The sequence below is a fragment of the Canis lupus genome, chromosome 7, assembly GCF_048164855.1.
Source record: "Canis lupus baileyi chromosome 7, mCanLup2.hap1, whole genome shotgun sequence".
NCBI classification, from domain to species: Eukaryota; Metazoa; Chordata; class Mammalia; order Carnivora; family Canidae; genus Canis; species Canis lupus.
This window is the reverse complement of record NC_132844.1, coordinates 22,880,189-22,894,340: the sequence shown is the minus strand read 5'-3', so window position 1 is coordinate 22,894,340 and position 14,152 is coordinate 22,880,189. Positions and strand designations below refer to the sequence as shown.

The following is a 14,152-nucleotide window of genomic DNA, read 5'->3' as shown; positions in this document are numbered from 1 at the left end:
ATAAAGCTTTGCTTTTTATATCTCACCTGAATGGGAAAATATTTTCATAAGTCAAAAATTCATGGCCAGTGCTACTATTTAGACTGACATTTAAGAGCTATTTAAAGCCCTCAGTTGCTAAATTTATACAAGCACAAAACACAGAGATTAAATGTTGATTTGATAATTCTGCTGAAGTAACATCTGAATAATAGCATTAAAAAGAAATGGGTATCAAGTTGGTGATGTGGATTTACAAGAGCACTTCCTCCATTAGGACAGTCACAGATAATTCAATTAAATCTATACATGACAGATAATATTGAAAACATCTGTATTACAATCTGAAGGTATAGGATCAAACTAATTTTAGCTTCACTATAGTTCATTATAAGGAAATTTTGGAACTTTATTATTCTTATTCCTTACCTTCTAAATTCTTGGAAATTTATTATTCTTACTACATAAGCCTCTGATTTAGAGCTTTAATAGAAAATTATTTGCACTGAAGGAGGTACAGACTGAGGACAGATAAAAGAGGTAGTATAAAAAATTATATTCCTTAAATAAGTAACAACTGATATGTGATAAAAGGCCTTTAAGGCAAATACTTTCTATGACCCCTAACACAAATTTCTTTTACAATATAAAAGAACTGAATGCCAATGGGATTTTACTTCTTTCCCAGTGGTATTTTTGTTTTCTGGATAGCAATATACTATACTGAGAGCAAGGAAGTGGTAAGAACCTTGGCAGGTACATTATAGGGAAGCAGGTATACATAATTAAGCATCTACAGTGTGTCTGTAAGAACCCCAAGAGGTGGGTGTTATGGTCCCCACTGGTACGTAAGATTGCTGAAGCTCGGGGAAATTAAAGAACTTATCTAGTGTCACATATCTAATAAAAGTATATTCTAAAGTCCATATAAAAATACAGTATTCTCGTTCTCTAAACAATAATAATTGCATCATTTATGGTCATGATTTTCACTGACTGGTGTCCTCACCAAGAGACTTCCAGAAAACAGATCTATATTGGATAAAACTCCAGAAAGGGCATGCAGACATGCACAAAAAATGTGTAATTTTAGTGAAACATAGAAAGGCTCATCCAGATATATAATAAATAACTCTGTGTAGACATCTGCAGGAATTTATTATCAAGGTGAATTTGCCTTGCTCAATAATATAATACAAGCTAAAACTTGTCATCACTGAAAACTATTTAAATAATGATAATGCAGACTATCAGAAGTCAAAACACTTGAAATTGGAGAGATGTAGGACTACTTTAGCATGCAATACATTCAATTCTACATGCAAGACAGAATGACAGAGTGTAGTTTGTGTGTTTTGGAATCAGGTCTGGATTCATAACCTGGTTATAGCAATTACTGGTAGTACAAGGGAAGAGACTTTGGAAAGTTTCTCTAATTTTCAGTTTATTCATCTGCAAAATGAGGAAAATAAAAGTATGAAATTTTCAGGGTTACAACTTAAATAACATGTATTAAAGGCCTGACTGGCGGGGTGCTTGCTTCTTTCACCATTCCACTCTAGCAATGGCAGTATAAAAAAATATCTAATTTTAATTTACAGATGTAAAGTCTAAAGGACTTTAAGGTCAGTCTTGAATCAAGAGCCAAAGTATAAACTCCAATCAGTTCACTCTCCTCTAATGAGATATAATATTAAACTTTATTAATAAGTCTTCTCTCTTCCTCTGATGATTGTACTAGGTGGGCAAATATTTTTCTTCATGTTCTTTATCAATCCCATGGCTAAAACCAACCAACCAACCAACAAAAAACCACCATGCATCTGTTTTATCACTGTTAAGCCAGACTTTTTAAAGAACCATACTGGGCAGCGCGGGTGGCTCAGTGGTTTAGCGCCGCCTTCAGCCCAGGGCGTGATCCTGGAGACCCGGGATCGAGTCCCATATTGGTCTCCCTGTGTGGAGCCTGCTTCTCCCTCTGCCTGTGTCTTTGCCTCTCTCTCTCTCTCTCTGTGTGTCTCTCATGAATGAATAAATAAAATCTTAAAAAAAAAAGAACTATACTTTTAATTTTGAAAAATCCATAATGTGCATGATTTTTTTTCAAATAATTAATGCTATTTTCATGAGTAATTAAAAATATTTAATGGTCATTTATCCTAACACTTCAGAAGAAAATGTTTTCACAGTGCATTAGAATTACTATTTGCCAGCCTCATCCCAAACTAGCATTTTAAGTTTATAATACTTAATTTTGAAAGAATGGATCAATGTAAAAACTGGCTACATAATGGTTATATATCATCTGTTTTAGAACAGGTTGTACTACCACACCAAATTCCCCCTCACTCCAAATCTTTTGTAGTAGTCCATGACAATTCATGCAATGATTGTCACACAACCACAGTCTGCCTCAGTTCTAGTGTTTTCCTACTGAAGGTATGAAAGGGTAGCAATCAAAATCTCAATTAATATAGAACCTGTGATGAAATAAGGAAGCTTTGGTATGGTGAGGTCAGTCCTCAATTACAGTGATGCTTTTAGTATAGAGTACAGAGAAAAGCACTTGCGTTAGCAGATGCTCCTGAACTGCCTTAGAACAGGCTTTGCATTCTCAGTCAAAGGGAGAATACTTGGCTAGAGTTTCTCATAACTGGAATATCAATGGCAATAGTAAACAAAGTTAAAAAGGCTGAGCTCATCAAGCCTCTAAGGAATCAAAGCAAATACCAGATGCCAAACTATCTGTTACTAAATGCCCTCATTAATACTTGAAGTATTTGAGGGTGAGAAAGTGCGAAATTTCATTCAAAAGTTTTGGGGTTTTACAAAAGTAAATATAATGAAAAAACCCATTAAATAAATGAAATAAAATGCCTGTATTCATCCATAATACTTTCAGATTTAGGGTTACTTAATATCATATAAAAATAATTTAATATATATGTATAATGTGTCTGTGTATATATGCATGTTTGAGTATATGTATAGGTATTGTAAGAAATAGAAATATTTCCAGATATAAAGAATAAAGAATAAAGATATTTACCATAAATATCTCAAGTGCTTTTGTTAGTTAAGTTGATGGCCATAAAGGGCTTTCAAATTTTTAATGACTACAAAGATTCTTTAAAATTTAAAATATTTATAAAAATTAAATAATAATAAAACACTTTTCTAGAATGAAAAGTACTTGTGCATTTTACCATAAATTAAATCACTTTGTTTATAATATATAATCCTATAATTTTACCTGATACAATGTGATATTTTTATTACTTCAGATGTATGCTGTACTAACATTCATTTCAACACAAGTGAAAATAAATAAAAATACTTCATAATTAGTTCTCATTCATTTTAAAAATATCATATTATATATGTCCAGTATATTGATCTGAATAACAGAAAAAATAATGACCGAAATGCTATTTGTATATACTTGTTGGTTAAAACTCTGTGCTAGTCAGTAACGGCTTAAATTAGAACAGTGTTTGGATCATTTAGAAAGAAAGTGATAAAGAGATAAGAGGAGTTTAGAAGAAAGTCCAGAAATACAAGAGGAAGAAAACCTTAGCAACTGCGATGAAAGCCTTTCTGGAATTTATCCATCTGCTTAGGAATGTCTTAAGCATACTTCACAAAAATATAAATCCAGTAGACAAAACAAATTAAAAGATATTAGAGTCATCTAGATCTGTCAGTGTCTTATGTGATGCCACAAGAGTGACATTTTCTTGAGGAAATATTCACTAGTAAATATTAATAATTAGTAAAAATATTTTTTTTCACCTCATAAAAAGGAGACTGCACTAATGATTAACTTTTGAGGACAAGGATAACAAGAAACTGTTAAATTACAAGGCTGATACTTCCTTATTAAATCATATATAGAAACCATGTAATGCACATGGAGCACTATTGAATTAACCTACCATGATAAATTATCCCTCATGTTAAACTAATAATGGCATATATACTTTTTTTCCAAAGTATTTAAATTCAAGTGCCAATGAACGTCTCTACTACGATTTTAGGTCAACTCAGGAAACTAATTCTGCAGAGTGTATACATTATAGTTAACTCTTTATCTCTGCTCATTATTATTCTTCAAAGATAGAAGGTTCAAATGTTAGGTCTTACCTGACCAGGTTCTGTCCCAGTAACAGTCAAGTCTTGGATGGATCTACGTCTTGGCTGTCCGTTGCCTTTTAAAGGATTAAAAAAAAAAAAAAAAAAGTAGAATACTGAGATCTATTCAAACAGATAACAAGGTTGTTACTGCTACAGTAGGAAGTTGAAATTTGTTGCTCCGTGGATCTACACAAAATGTTTGTAGAAAAAATAATTAAGTTAGTTTATTGTTAAAAAAAAAAAAAAAAGAAGAGAATGTTGTAAGGAAAAGAAGAGAAACAGCTGCAGAGTTTTAACTCAAAAGTTGCTGGTCTACGGCAAAGTAGGTCCTAATACAATTAACCACTCCTACTCCACATGAATAGCTACTGAACTCTCTTGCACCATCTTCTGTCATGTATTTAAATAGATGAATGCTTGTGGGCTGGGGCTGATGATGGCATCTATTTCAAGGGCCTTACGTTACAGTTTCTACAGCAAGACAGCTAGCCAGGAAGTTGTATGACATGACTGCCTTTAACCAACAACAGTACCTTGTTCTTCAGGGCCTACAAGGATGTTTAGGCTTAAATTTATTATACTGAGGCACACTTACTTAATCCCATTAATCTTTGTAAGAATCTAGTAGTTCATTTTTGGTGAATAACTTTTAATTTTCTACTGAAGATGAATGACCCTCATTCCATTCTCAAATATACAGCGTTTTTTGAGATGGCTATTGTGTTAATCCTGCTTTAGGAACTTCCACGCTAATAATAACTTAACCTAAAAAGCAGTTATGAAAAAATGTTACAAACATAAACATAATGAATTAAGCAACAGTTTCACTTGGTACTTTTATTTGGGAATAGAGCTTTTTATATGGTATCTTCTAAGATGAGAGATCAGCTGTCTAAAAGGAAACACCAAAATATTGTGAGAAACAGCTGATAAAATACTCAGAATTCTTTTAACTCTGAAAGCTCTATTATATAATTTCTCAACTAGTAGGCAGCACTCAACATGCACTCTAAAAATTTTGGCCCAACTAGCAGACAGAATTTGTTCTTAAAATTTTATATTTCTAGGGCTGCCCAGGTGGCTCAGCGGTTTAGCGCCTGCCTTCAGCTCAGGGCATGATCCTGGAGACCTGGAATCGAGTCCCACGTTGGGCTCCCTACATGGAGCCTGCTTCTCCCTCTGTTGGTGTCTCTGCCTCTCTCTCTGTGTCTCTCATGAATAAATAAATAAAAATCTTTAAAAAAATTTATATTTCTATAATCCTAAGAATCTTATTTTAAAAACAATCAGCAATATAATTTAACATCTTAATCTGATTATTTTGCATGTAAACTAAAGGGACCTTACAACAGAATGAAGTTTAATGAAGTAATATGTGTAGTAAATATAAGAACTCAAGTTTATAGCCACACTCAAATTTATAAGATATCATCACTTTTTTTCATTTTAAACTATGTTTTAGAATTCTCTGCAGAATTTTAGCTCAAATTTACTTGAAATTTCATTTCATTCCAAGTTCCAACTTTTGGATACAAATTAAAATAACATAAATAACAGTACATTTGTTCAATCAGGCACACTAAGATACTTTTGTGAAAAATTTTAACTATTCCTGCTTCCTGAGGACAGAAAGATTGCCACCACCATGACTAATAAGCAATTTTAGACACATTTCATTCAACACAATCATTCTAAAATTAGCTGAGATGAGACAGGCTTGTAAAAGTGTCTGGAATTCTCTTTTCAGATTAGCAACATTTGTGAATCTGGGGAACCACCCAGCACATGTGTCTAAAAATCATTACATCACCACTGCAATAACAACAAAAGCAAACTCAAATCTAAGTGGGGTAGTAGAAGGAAGGGGAATAAAAACTTTTAAGGAAGTAGGGTAAATAAGAAGTGACACAGTTAACAAATGCCATAAAATGAGAAATCTTCAAGCTACAACATGAGTCAAAGCAAGCAATATTAGGCAATGCATTTTAATTAGCATAACCATGGCAGAAAACCATCTGGCAAATAGTTTAGACAAAGCAAAAAAGGACTGCAATCAACAAATACTTATTGCTCCAATATTAAATTTTAAGTCATAATTTAGAAATGTGAATGTAAAAAAAAAATAAAACTATTATTGCAAATGAAAATTAGAGTATGTTCTCAGTAAATTTAGCTTGATTCTGAACTTTTTTTTGCAACTAAATACTAATTTAGAAACTCACTCATTTTACATTTTTTCGTAGTTCTTTATCATATGCATACCTATATTACACATGGTAGTATAAATGAAAAAAGTAGAATCAAAGGCCAATATGTCTACAGATGCCTGATGGAGGAATACGAAACCTGCAAAAGCATCCTGAGTATTTCATTTTGTAATAAATTCTGGAACTTTTAGGACTTATGACAGGGAATAAGTGACATTTTTTTTAGAACAACTTTTCTAAGTAAGAGCACCAATATACTATATCCCTAGCTCATCATAATTCCCCAGCCACCCCCACCCCCGCCCATAATCCCTTTCCCCCCTAAAAGAAAGGGTGGTTGAGATAGCGGGTTACAGGCCAATTTAACTGTTTTTTATAATATCACAAAAACAGAATTCATCTCTTCAAAAAGCTGCTCTTTTAAGTACAACTTATTTCCTAAACTGATTTGAACAGAGTCCACCTTCCCAGTCACTCTTGTGTCTTTTCCAATTGGTTTAAGTAAGCTCATTGTTTTCCTTACCTTAACTACTCTTAATTTTCTATTTTCCAAACTTCCTGAAGGCTCTTTTCATGTAAAATTCAATGCTACATTTTCCTGGAGACATCTCTTCACTAAATGTTGGAAATTTTGAGATTCATAAGTTTTGAATATTAAAATTGTGGGACACTGTTCTCTTCATCTGTAAAATACATAAGATTTAAAAAATTTTGTATAGCACTATATACACTGTAGTATTATATCACCACTTCATGGTAAACTATGCAATTTAGAAATATATGTTCTCATTTAGGCTGCCACAAATTTCATATTCTTTTATTTATTTCAATAAATTCTGTGTCATTCCTTAGAAGGCCCTTCAGGGTGGGTTTTTTTTTTTTCCTTCTATCAAAGGAAAGTAATTATTATTGATGTTTTGCTTTCTAACACACTAGCTTTTATTAGGTAAGAGTTCAATTTTTTGATTACAAAAAGTGATCCTGATAGGCTAAAATACATAAAGAGACTACTAAACATTCTCTTTAATATTGGTTAGATGAACTTCCCTATTTAATTAGCCACAAATACAGAATTTTATTGAAGGTGATGTGGCTACAACACATGACAGAAGCAGATATATTTCAGCATAGCTCTCCTTGAGCCTCAGAGTCCCTAATCCAAAGATTTATAGCTGCTAATGACACTATGTGTCCAAGGTAGGAACTTGCCAAATCTAGTAAAGTCTACTTCTTATCTCACTGTCTCTTCACATCAGCACTGCACTATTTGGGGGGGAGAAAATGAACCAATAATTTATGTACTTGAAGTAATGTTTATAAAACATTAGTATGTACTGGTTCTTGAACCAAATATAGTATTAAAAGGTTATATTCTTAAAAAAAAAAAATAAAAAAAATAAAAGGTTATATTCTTGTCCTGATGGGAGAAAGCAAAATAGTGCCCAAGTGTCTCTGAATAGTATTACAGCCTCCAGCTATCCAGCATTCTACAAAGCCCTCAGTGCACTGTCCTCCACCAGTCCAATCCATCTGCCAACTCCCTAAGATAGCTGAAACTTCTGAAGCAGGAAAAGGTGTAAGTATGAGACATTGAGCTACCATTTATTTTTGTTAAATATGCCTGGGATCTCCCATACTCTACTTATTCTATTTAACTACTCATCATACTCTTGAAAACAACTAATGTAGACCTAAACGTGTCTGACTGAAATTAAATGTAAGTATTCATTAAATTTTTCTCAGTAAGTATATCTAAATGCAGCTGAAATTATAAGGATACCTGAAGTTTCTTTCAGCTTTAAGAACTGTATTACAAACAAGAATATCAGTTAAGTTCAGGTTCTTCAGGGTCCTGGGCAAAAATATTTTACATGACTTTTAAAAATTTTGCATATTCAATCTTCATTATTTCTTATATCCTTAAGTACAGTATATAAGATGGAGTACCATCTTTGGTCAAAGCATACTATGATTCTAAAATGCTATGCCATGTTATTTTAGCCTTGCAAAAGGTATACTGAAGCACCACTATTCAAGGATCTCAAATTGAAGTACATTAAAGCTATTCTTATCTACAGAATAAATGAGAATTTTCAAGTGTTTTAAATCAACTCAAGCATTATAATTTAGTCTGAACAAAGAAATTCAGTACCACTGGGTATAAATATAAATATCCTATAAAACTTTATGGTTTACTTTTTTAAAGATATATTCAAAATTCCGGTAGTCACACAGTATCAGTATTTGGAAAAATTTACTTTTGCAATATTTGGAAATACAGATCATTTTAGGATAGCAATCTGGTATAAACTCTGTATAAGGAATTTCATATTAGAAGAGAAGAAGTATAGAAGATAAATGTTTCAATTAAATCTTTTGTATGTACTTAAATAGTACCTTTTTTTCAGTGGATTTCAAAATACATTATTACTGCAGTTGATTTCCTTACGTGCTGTAACTATTCACTCAAGGACACAGGAGCAGAACTGCTGACTTTTTTCAACCACTCAAACTAAAGCCATGAACAAAATCATGACTTAACTACTCAAGTCTCTTACTCCATGCTTTAAATGGGAAAAGTTTGTTGCTCCTGTTTTGTTAATTTTTTTTTGGACATTTTACCTGTTTATCTCTGGCATCTGCATCTTTGAAAGAAATGCAAAATTTAGGTATTCTAACACCAGTAAATGTTATTATCAAAACGTATTATATAGTTTCACAATTCATAATCCCTATTTCATTTGAGTATATGAAATAAAGATTGGGGGAGGGAATAGAACCTTGGAAGCTTGGAGAGTAACAAAAATGAATGTGGGAAAGTAAAAAAATCAAGTGGAAAAACCCAATAAATAAAAAATCATATTCTTATTAAAATCTTGGGAGGAAAAAAAATTAGTAAATTTAAAGCAATCTAATAACATGCCAGTCATTCACCTTTTCTTCAAATAAAAGTAATACAAGTTAAAATGTACCGGCTAAACGGGAGAAATGATTATGTTTTTAAAATTTCCAAGTTTTAGAAGACATTTAAGAAAGGCTATTTCCTCTTCTCAAAGTTCATTTCAGCTTATCATTTTGTAATGTTCAATAAACGAATAGATTAGAAAATGGTAGGTCAAATAGTTTAAATCCTGAGCAAGAAACTTCTACACTTATATTTACTTTGCTTATATTTATTCATAACAGATAAGATAAAAAATATAGTTATATTTTAAAAAAGTGCTTACAATTGGGATCCAATATTAATAAATACCAGTTTGGGTATTATCAAGAGGTATTTAATACCACAGAACTTATGGGAAACAGACTTTCAGGAAAAAAACTGCACAAGGTACCAAGAAATTCTGGCAATTAAGTATCCCTCTTTGTAATTTAAAATGGCCATGTAAGACATCTGAAGTACTCCCAAAGCATGGGTTATATTTTTATATTTAATTTAAAAATACAACCTAAGAATACATTAATATCTCGCTCTTATGTCCAATTGTTATAAGTCCAGTGCTTGTATTAATCTTTTATTAAAGAAAGTAAAAACTGATTAGGTTACTGTTTAGATATCTGGGGGAAAAAAAGTCACCAAGAATATTTAATAAAATGTGTTATTGAATACTATTTCTATGTGAACAGCATTGTTGCTCTGGCAATTAAGAGCAGAATTATAGTTTCCTGACTCTATAAGGACATAGTGTCAAAAGAGGGTCTGTTAGCCAAAAAGGTCTCTTTAATGTGGACACTAAAAAGGAGCAAGACAATTTTTCTGTCTTCTCCTCCTCAAACAAAAGAGGAGAAAATGGATGTGATTGGAATCAGATCTAGTTTGGGATCCTGGCTATGTGGCTCTGAGAAAACCACTCAAAATTCATTAGATTAAGTTCCTCATTTATAAAACAGCTGTTAATTTTATCTGGTAACCTAGTTATTAAGACTGCTATAGAGGTCAATTGAGATAATGTACCTTAAACTACTTTATAGGCCACACAAGAACATTTAAGCAGGGTTTCTCAGCCTTGGCAGGTTGACCAAGTGTCATATTAGGCTGGATAATTCTTGGCTTGTGGAACACTGTTTGATACATTGTAGGGTGTTTAGCAGCATCCCGGGGTCCTTCCCACTATTTGCCACCTGCCACTTGTGACAACCAAAAATGTTACCAGATGTTGCCAAATATCCCCTGGAGGGCATATTCATCCTGGTTGAGAACCATCAAAACTCTTCTTTCTCTTTTCTCTCCCTCATTATTTTGTACAGTACTGGCTACACTGTTCACTACATGAGTTTGTATATATTATTAGTGCTTACTCATAAGACATGGATTAAGACTATATTGCCATATGCCTAAATACTCCTGATTCAAACATTTAAAGTAATCACAGCTTCATAGTATGTATGTCTAAATGTTGCTACTTCTTTAGTCAAAATAATATGCCCCTAAACACAGTACCTTTCAGTATGGAGGTGAAATAATCTCAAGTACTCTGTTAATTATGCATGCAGGCCATGACTCAATTAACGAAATTGCTATGTGAGAAATAGGTTAAACTCTTTTCCCTGAACAGCAATAATGATGATGTTATAAAATAAATCACTTTGAAAAAATAAAAATTAATCTAATATAAAGTGGTTTTATACAAAGTACCTAAGAATTATGTTTTATGCATATTTATAGTTTATACAGATTTTATATGTATCCTAGTTCCTAGCCATGGGAGGTCAATAATAGTTGGTTCATTTAACAGGCACATATTTATTAAATACTGCGCATGAGGCCCAGTGCCAGATAGCTGCTGATACAATCAATAATATATAATGAAGACATGGTCTGTATTCTGTTTTCACTTTATTGGAGGAGAAAATGACCTGTAGGTATTAAACTACGAAACAAAACTATTTTAAAAGCACAATCACGGGCAATGCATAGCCCTGAGGAATTTACCCAAAACATACCCATAAATGTGTGTGGGAAAACTGTGTATTTCTTTACGGGGAAGAGGTAGAGGAAAACCCAAAGCAGACAGAGTAATAAATGATTAATTTTGATGACACACGTTTGTTGTCTGTCAAAAACGGTGATTGAGATTTATCTATGAAATTATCACCATAACAAATAAATGCAATTTACCAATTTAAGACATTGAAGTACCATGTGCTAGTTAGGTATAAAAACATGTAGTTTGCAAGAAGATTCTCTTGATAACATACAAGAATCAGAACTGACCATGATTCTTTGGCAAGATACCATGCAAAACAGCAAATCTCTTTTACTTTGTTTCTATTTTCTAGGTTAAGGCAAAATGTTATTTAGCAATTCTCTTTTCTTAACTTCAAATTTCACTTGCTACCAACAGAAAGAGGCTTAGATAGGAAGTCTAAAAGGAACCCCAAAAGTAGAAACTAAGGAAGGAAAGGAGCCAAGAACAGTAAATATTTTAAACAGTTGTTTCCTTTTTCTGCTGGGTGCAAATAAAGTCTTGGTTTAGCTCACCTCACTTAAAAGCAGGGAGGAAGCTGATAAAATTCTAGGCTGGTATTCTCCCCTTCTGAGAAAAGGTTTATTTTGCCTTCTATGCTACCCTCATTTTTGGAGATTTAAGGTATCCTGTCAAGTCTGCTTCAGTATATATAAATGTATTACCTTTCAGTCTGTCTCCCTAATCACTGCATGCAAGGTATCTATTTTTATGTCCTATAACAATTGGAGCAAGAAGCATTTTATAAGTACCAGGGATCATTATTCCGGTCCCACAGCTATTAGACCAACTCAGGTGGTCTATGATACCTGATATGACGATCTCAGGGACATCCAGAATGTTGCCAAATGAAGCAGTTTTACGGTGGCCCCGTTTAGGCTTGGAATAGGCTGCAAAAACATATATATACAGTATACATGCAAACAACCACAAACAGTAACACAGAAAACGATTAACTACAAAAACAGAATAATTTTCAAATAGTTATGTTAATACTTCATGCAGAATGGCATGCAGAACTATCTAACTTTTCATTCATGCTAAGAAAAGGCATGATTTAGGAGAAAACAAACTATCAATAAAGATTTTCACATACTGGTTTTAATTAGCAGGGGGAAAAAAAAAAGGACAGAGACAAAGCTGCACAGTAGTGAGGAAGCTAAATTTCAAACATGGGAAACAATCTACCTAAGTGGAATCACTGATAAGCGATGGAGGGCTAGGATGAAAGTGGGAAGGGAGACAGGAGTTAAAAAGAAATAAGCCACCATATTTGTTTTAATTACACAAACAAAGGAATATATGTTCAAATTAGATGTTTCTTGAAGTTGCTATAAAGTGAAATTTGTGATTAAATGGTAATTATTGAATCAAAGTACAAAACATATATGCTTTTGTAAATAAATATTTACATACACTTCTATTCAGCTGAATATTTGCTGTAGTTTCCAAAGGTCAAAGTACATTCCCATTAAATGTGAACAGTGTTAAAAGCTGGAGAATATGAATCTTTCAAAGTAAGACAATTCATTAAAAAAATCTGAACTGTATAAAATTCAGTGGATGTTCAACATCTGTTCCACATTTAGAGGGTAGGATAATTTAAATATATGTGGTTGTTTTTAACCTACTGAAGTATCACTTCTGTACAGAATAATTATAAACCAGTACCTGACCAGAAAAGATATAAATTATAACACCACTTTAGAGCAGTAATTATTATTTAGCAGATCTAACTTGAATGACATCTCTAAAGTGAAAGGTTTCCCAAGTGTGAAGATGTGTCACTGTATACACTATTCATCTAATGCTATACTGAGATGCCCTCACTCCACAGAAGAACACTTGTGACTCAGAGAGTAGGAGAGCTTGTTAGTGGCTGGTAAGCTCCATTCAATTTGATCATTTATGAAGATCCATCTGTGTGGCAAAGATTGCTAGTCCCCTGCCAATCTCTATTCTTCCCCTCTTTCTTAGCAACAGCACACTGACTTTACCCAGGACAGCAATGTTCCTACATAAAAGATCACAGATCCGTTTTTTCCTTGCAGCCCCATGTAGCCATCTATTACTATGGCCAAAGGCATCTCTATGGAAGTAGATAGGGGAAACTTCTGGTAAAGATCCTTGAAAGAACTTGGGCATGTATCCTATGGCCTTCTAATTTTCCCCTCTTGCTGCCTGGATTGTGGGTGTGATGACTGAAATTATGATAGCTATTCTAGAGCACAAAATAACCTTGAAGATGGAAGCCACACAATAGAATTGTGGCCCAGAGACAGAGGAGCTCAGCTGTCTAAGATCATAGAGCAAATTTCAAATTTCTCTATGTATGAAAAACAAAGCTTATGTGTTAAAGACACTGCTATTTTGAATATTCTGTTGTAGCTAGCTGATTCTAATGCTAATATAATCAGTGTTCATTATTAGATGAAGACAAGTACAATATGATGGTCTTCTGGGAAACTTCTTTCTGAAAAGAGCTCCACAAAAAATGACAACATTCTATTTAGAAGAAAAAAAAAAACAAATGAGAAAAAAAGACCTAAAAAAACTCCAAAGAAACCTGGTTAGCTAAGTTAAGAAATATACATACTAATATGCATGAAAATACACATGTATACATACATACGGTTAAAAGACTAGAAGTAAAGACACAAAATTGTTAAGAGTTTATCTCTTAGGGGGACAGTTAAGGAAAACTGGTTTTTGGTTGTTTTTATTTCCACATTTTCCACAAAAGAAATGTATTTACTTTTATAATTAGCTTTCCTCTACCCCTGGAAGAACTGGAACGAAAACAAATTAAACCAGCATTACCTAGCTAAAAACTGGTAATTCACTCAGGTAATAAAATATATACAA

At 32.9% G+C, this 14,152-nt stretch overlaps 1 protein-coding gene across 4 annotated transcripts in view; it reads right to left on the bottom strand.

Annotated features, from left to right (window-relative positions):
• MAP3K7 (mitogen-activated protein kinase kinase kinase 7) overlaps positions 1 to 14,152 on the bottom strand; it is a 76,607-nt gene that overhangs the window by 22,570 nt on the left and 39,885 nt on the right. For 3 of the 4 annotated variants that reach the window (XR_012033864.1, XR_012033865.1, XM_072832047.1), the window contains exons 12-13: positions 12,097 to 12,177; positions 4,123 to 4,187 (exon numbers count right to left, since the gene is read on the bottom strand). Coding sequence is in view for 2 of the 4 variants with exons in the window: in XM_072832047.1 (XP_072688148.1) it covers positions 4,123 to 4,187; positions 12,097 to 12,177 (146 nt within the window). In the remaining 2 variants the exon portion in view is untranslated. The remainder of the gene's footprint in view (positions 1 to 4,122; positions 4,188 to 12,096; positions 12,178 to 14,152) is intronic. The other variant, XM_072832048.1, reaches the window with a different exon arrangement.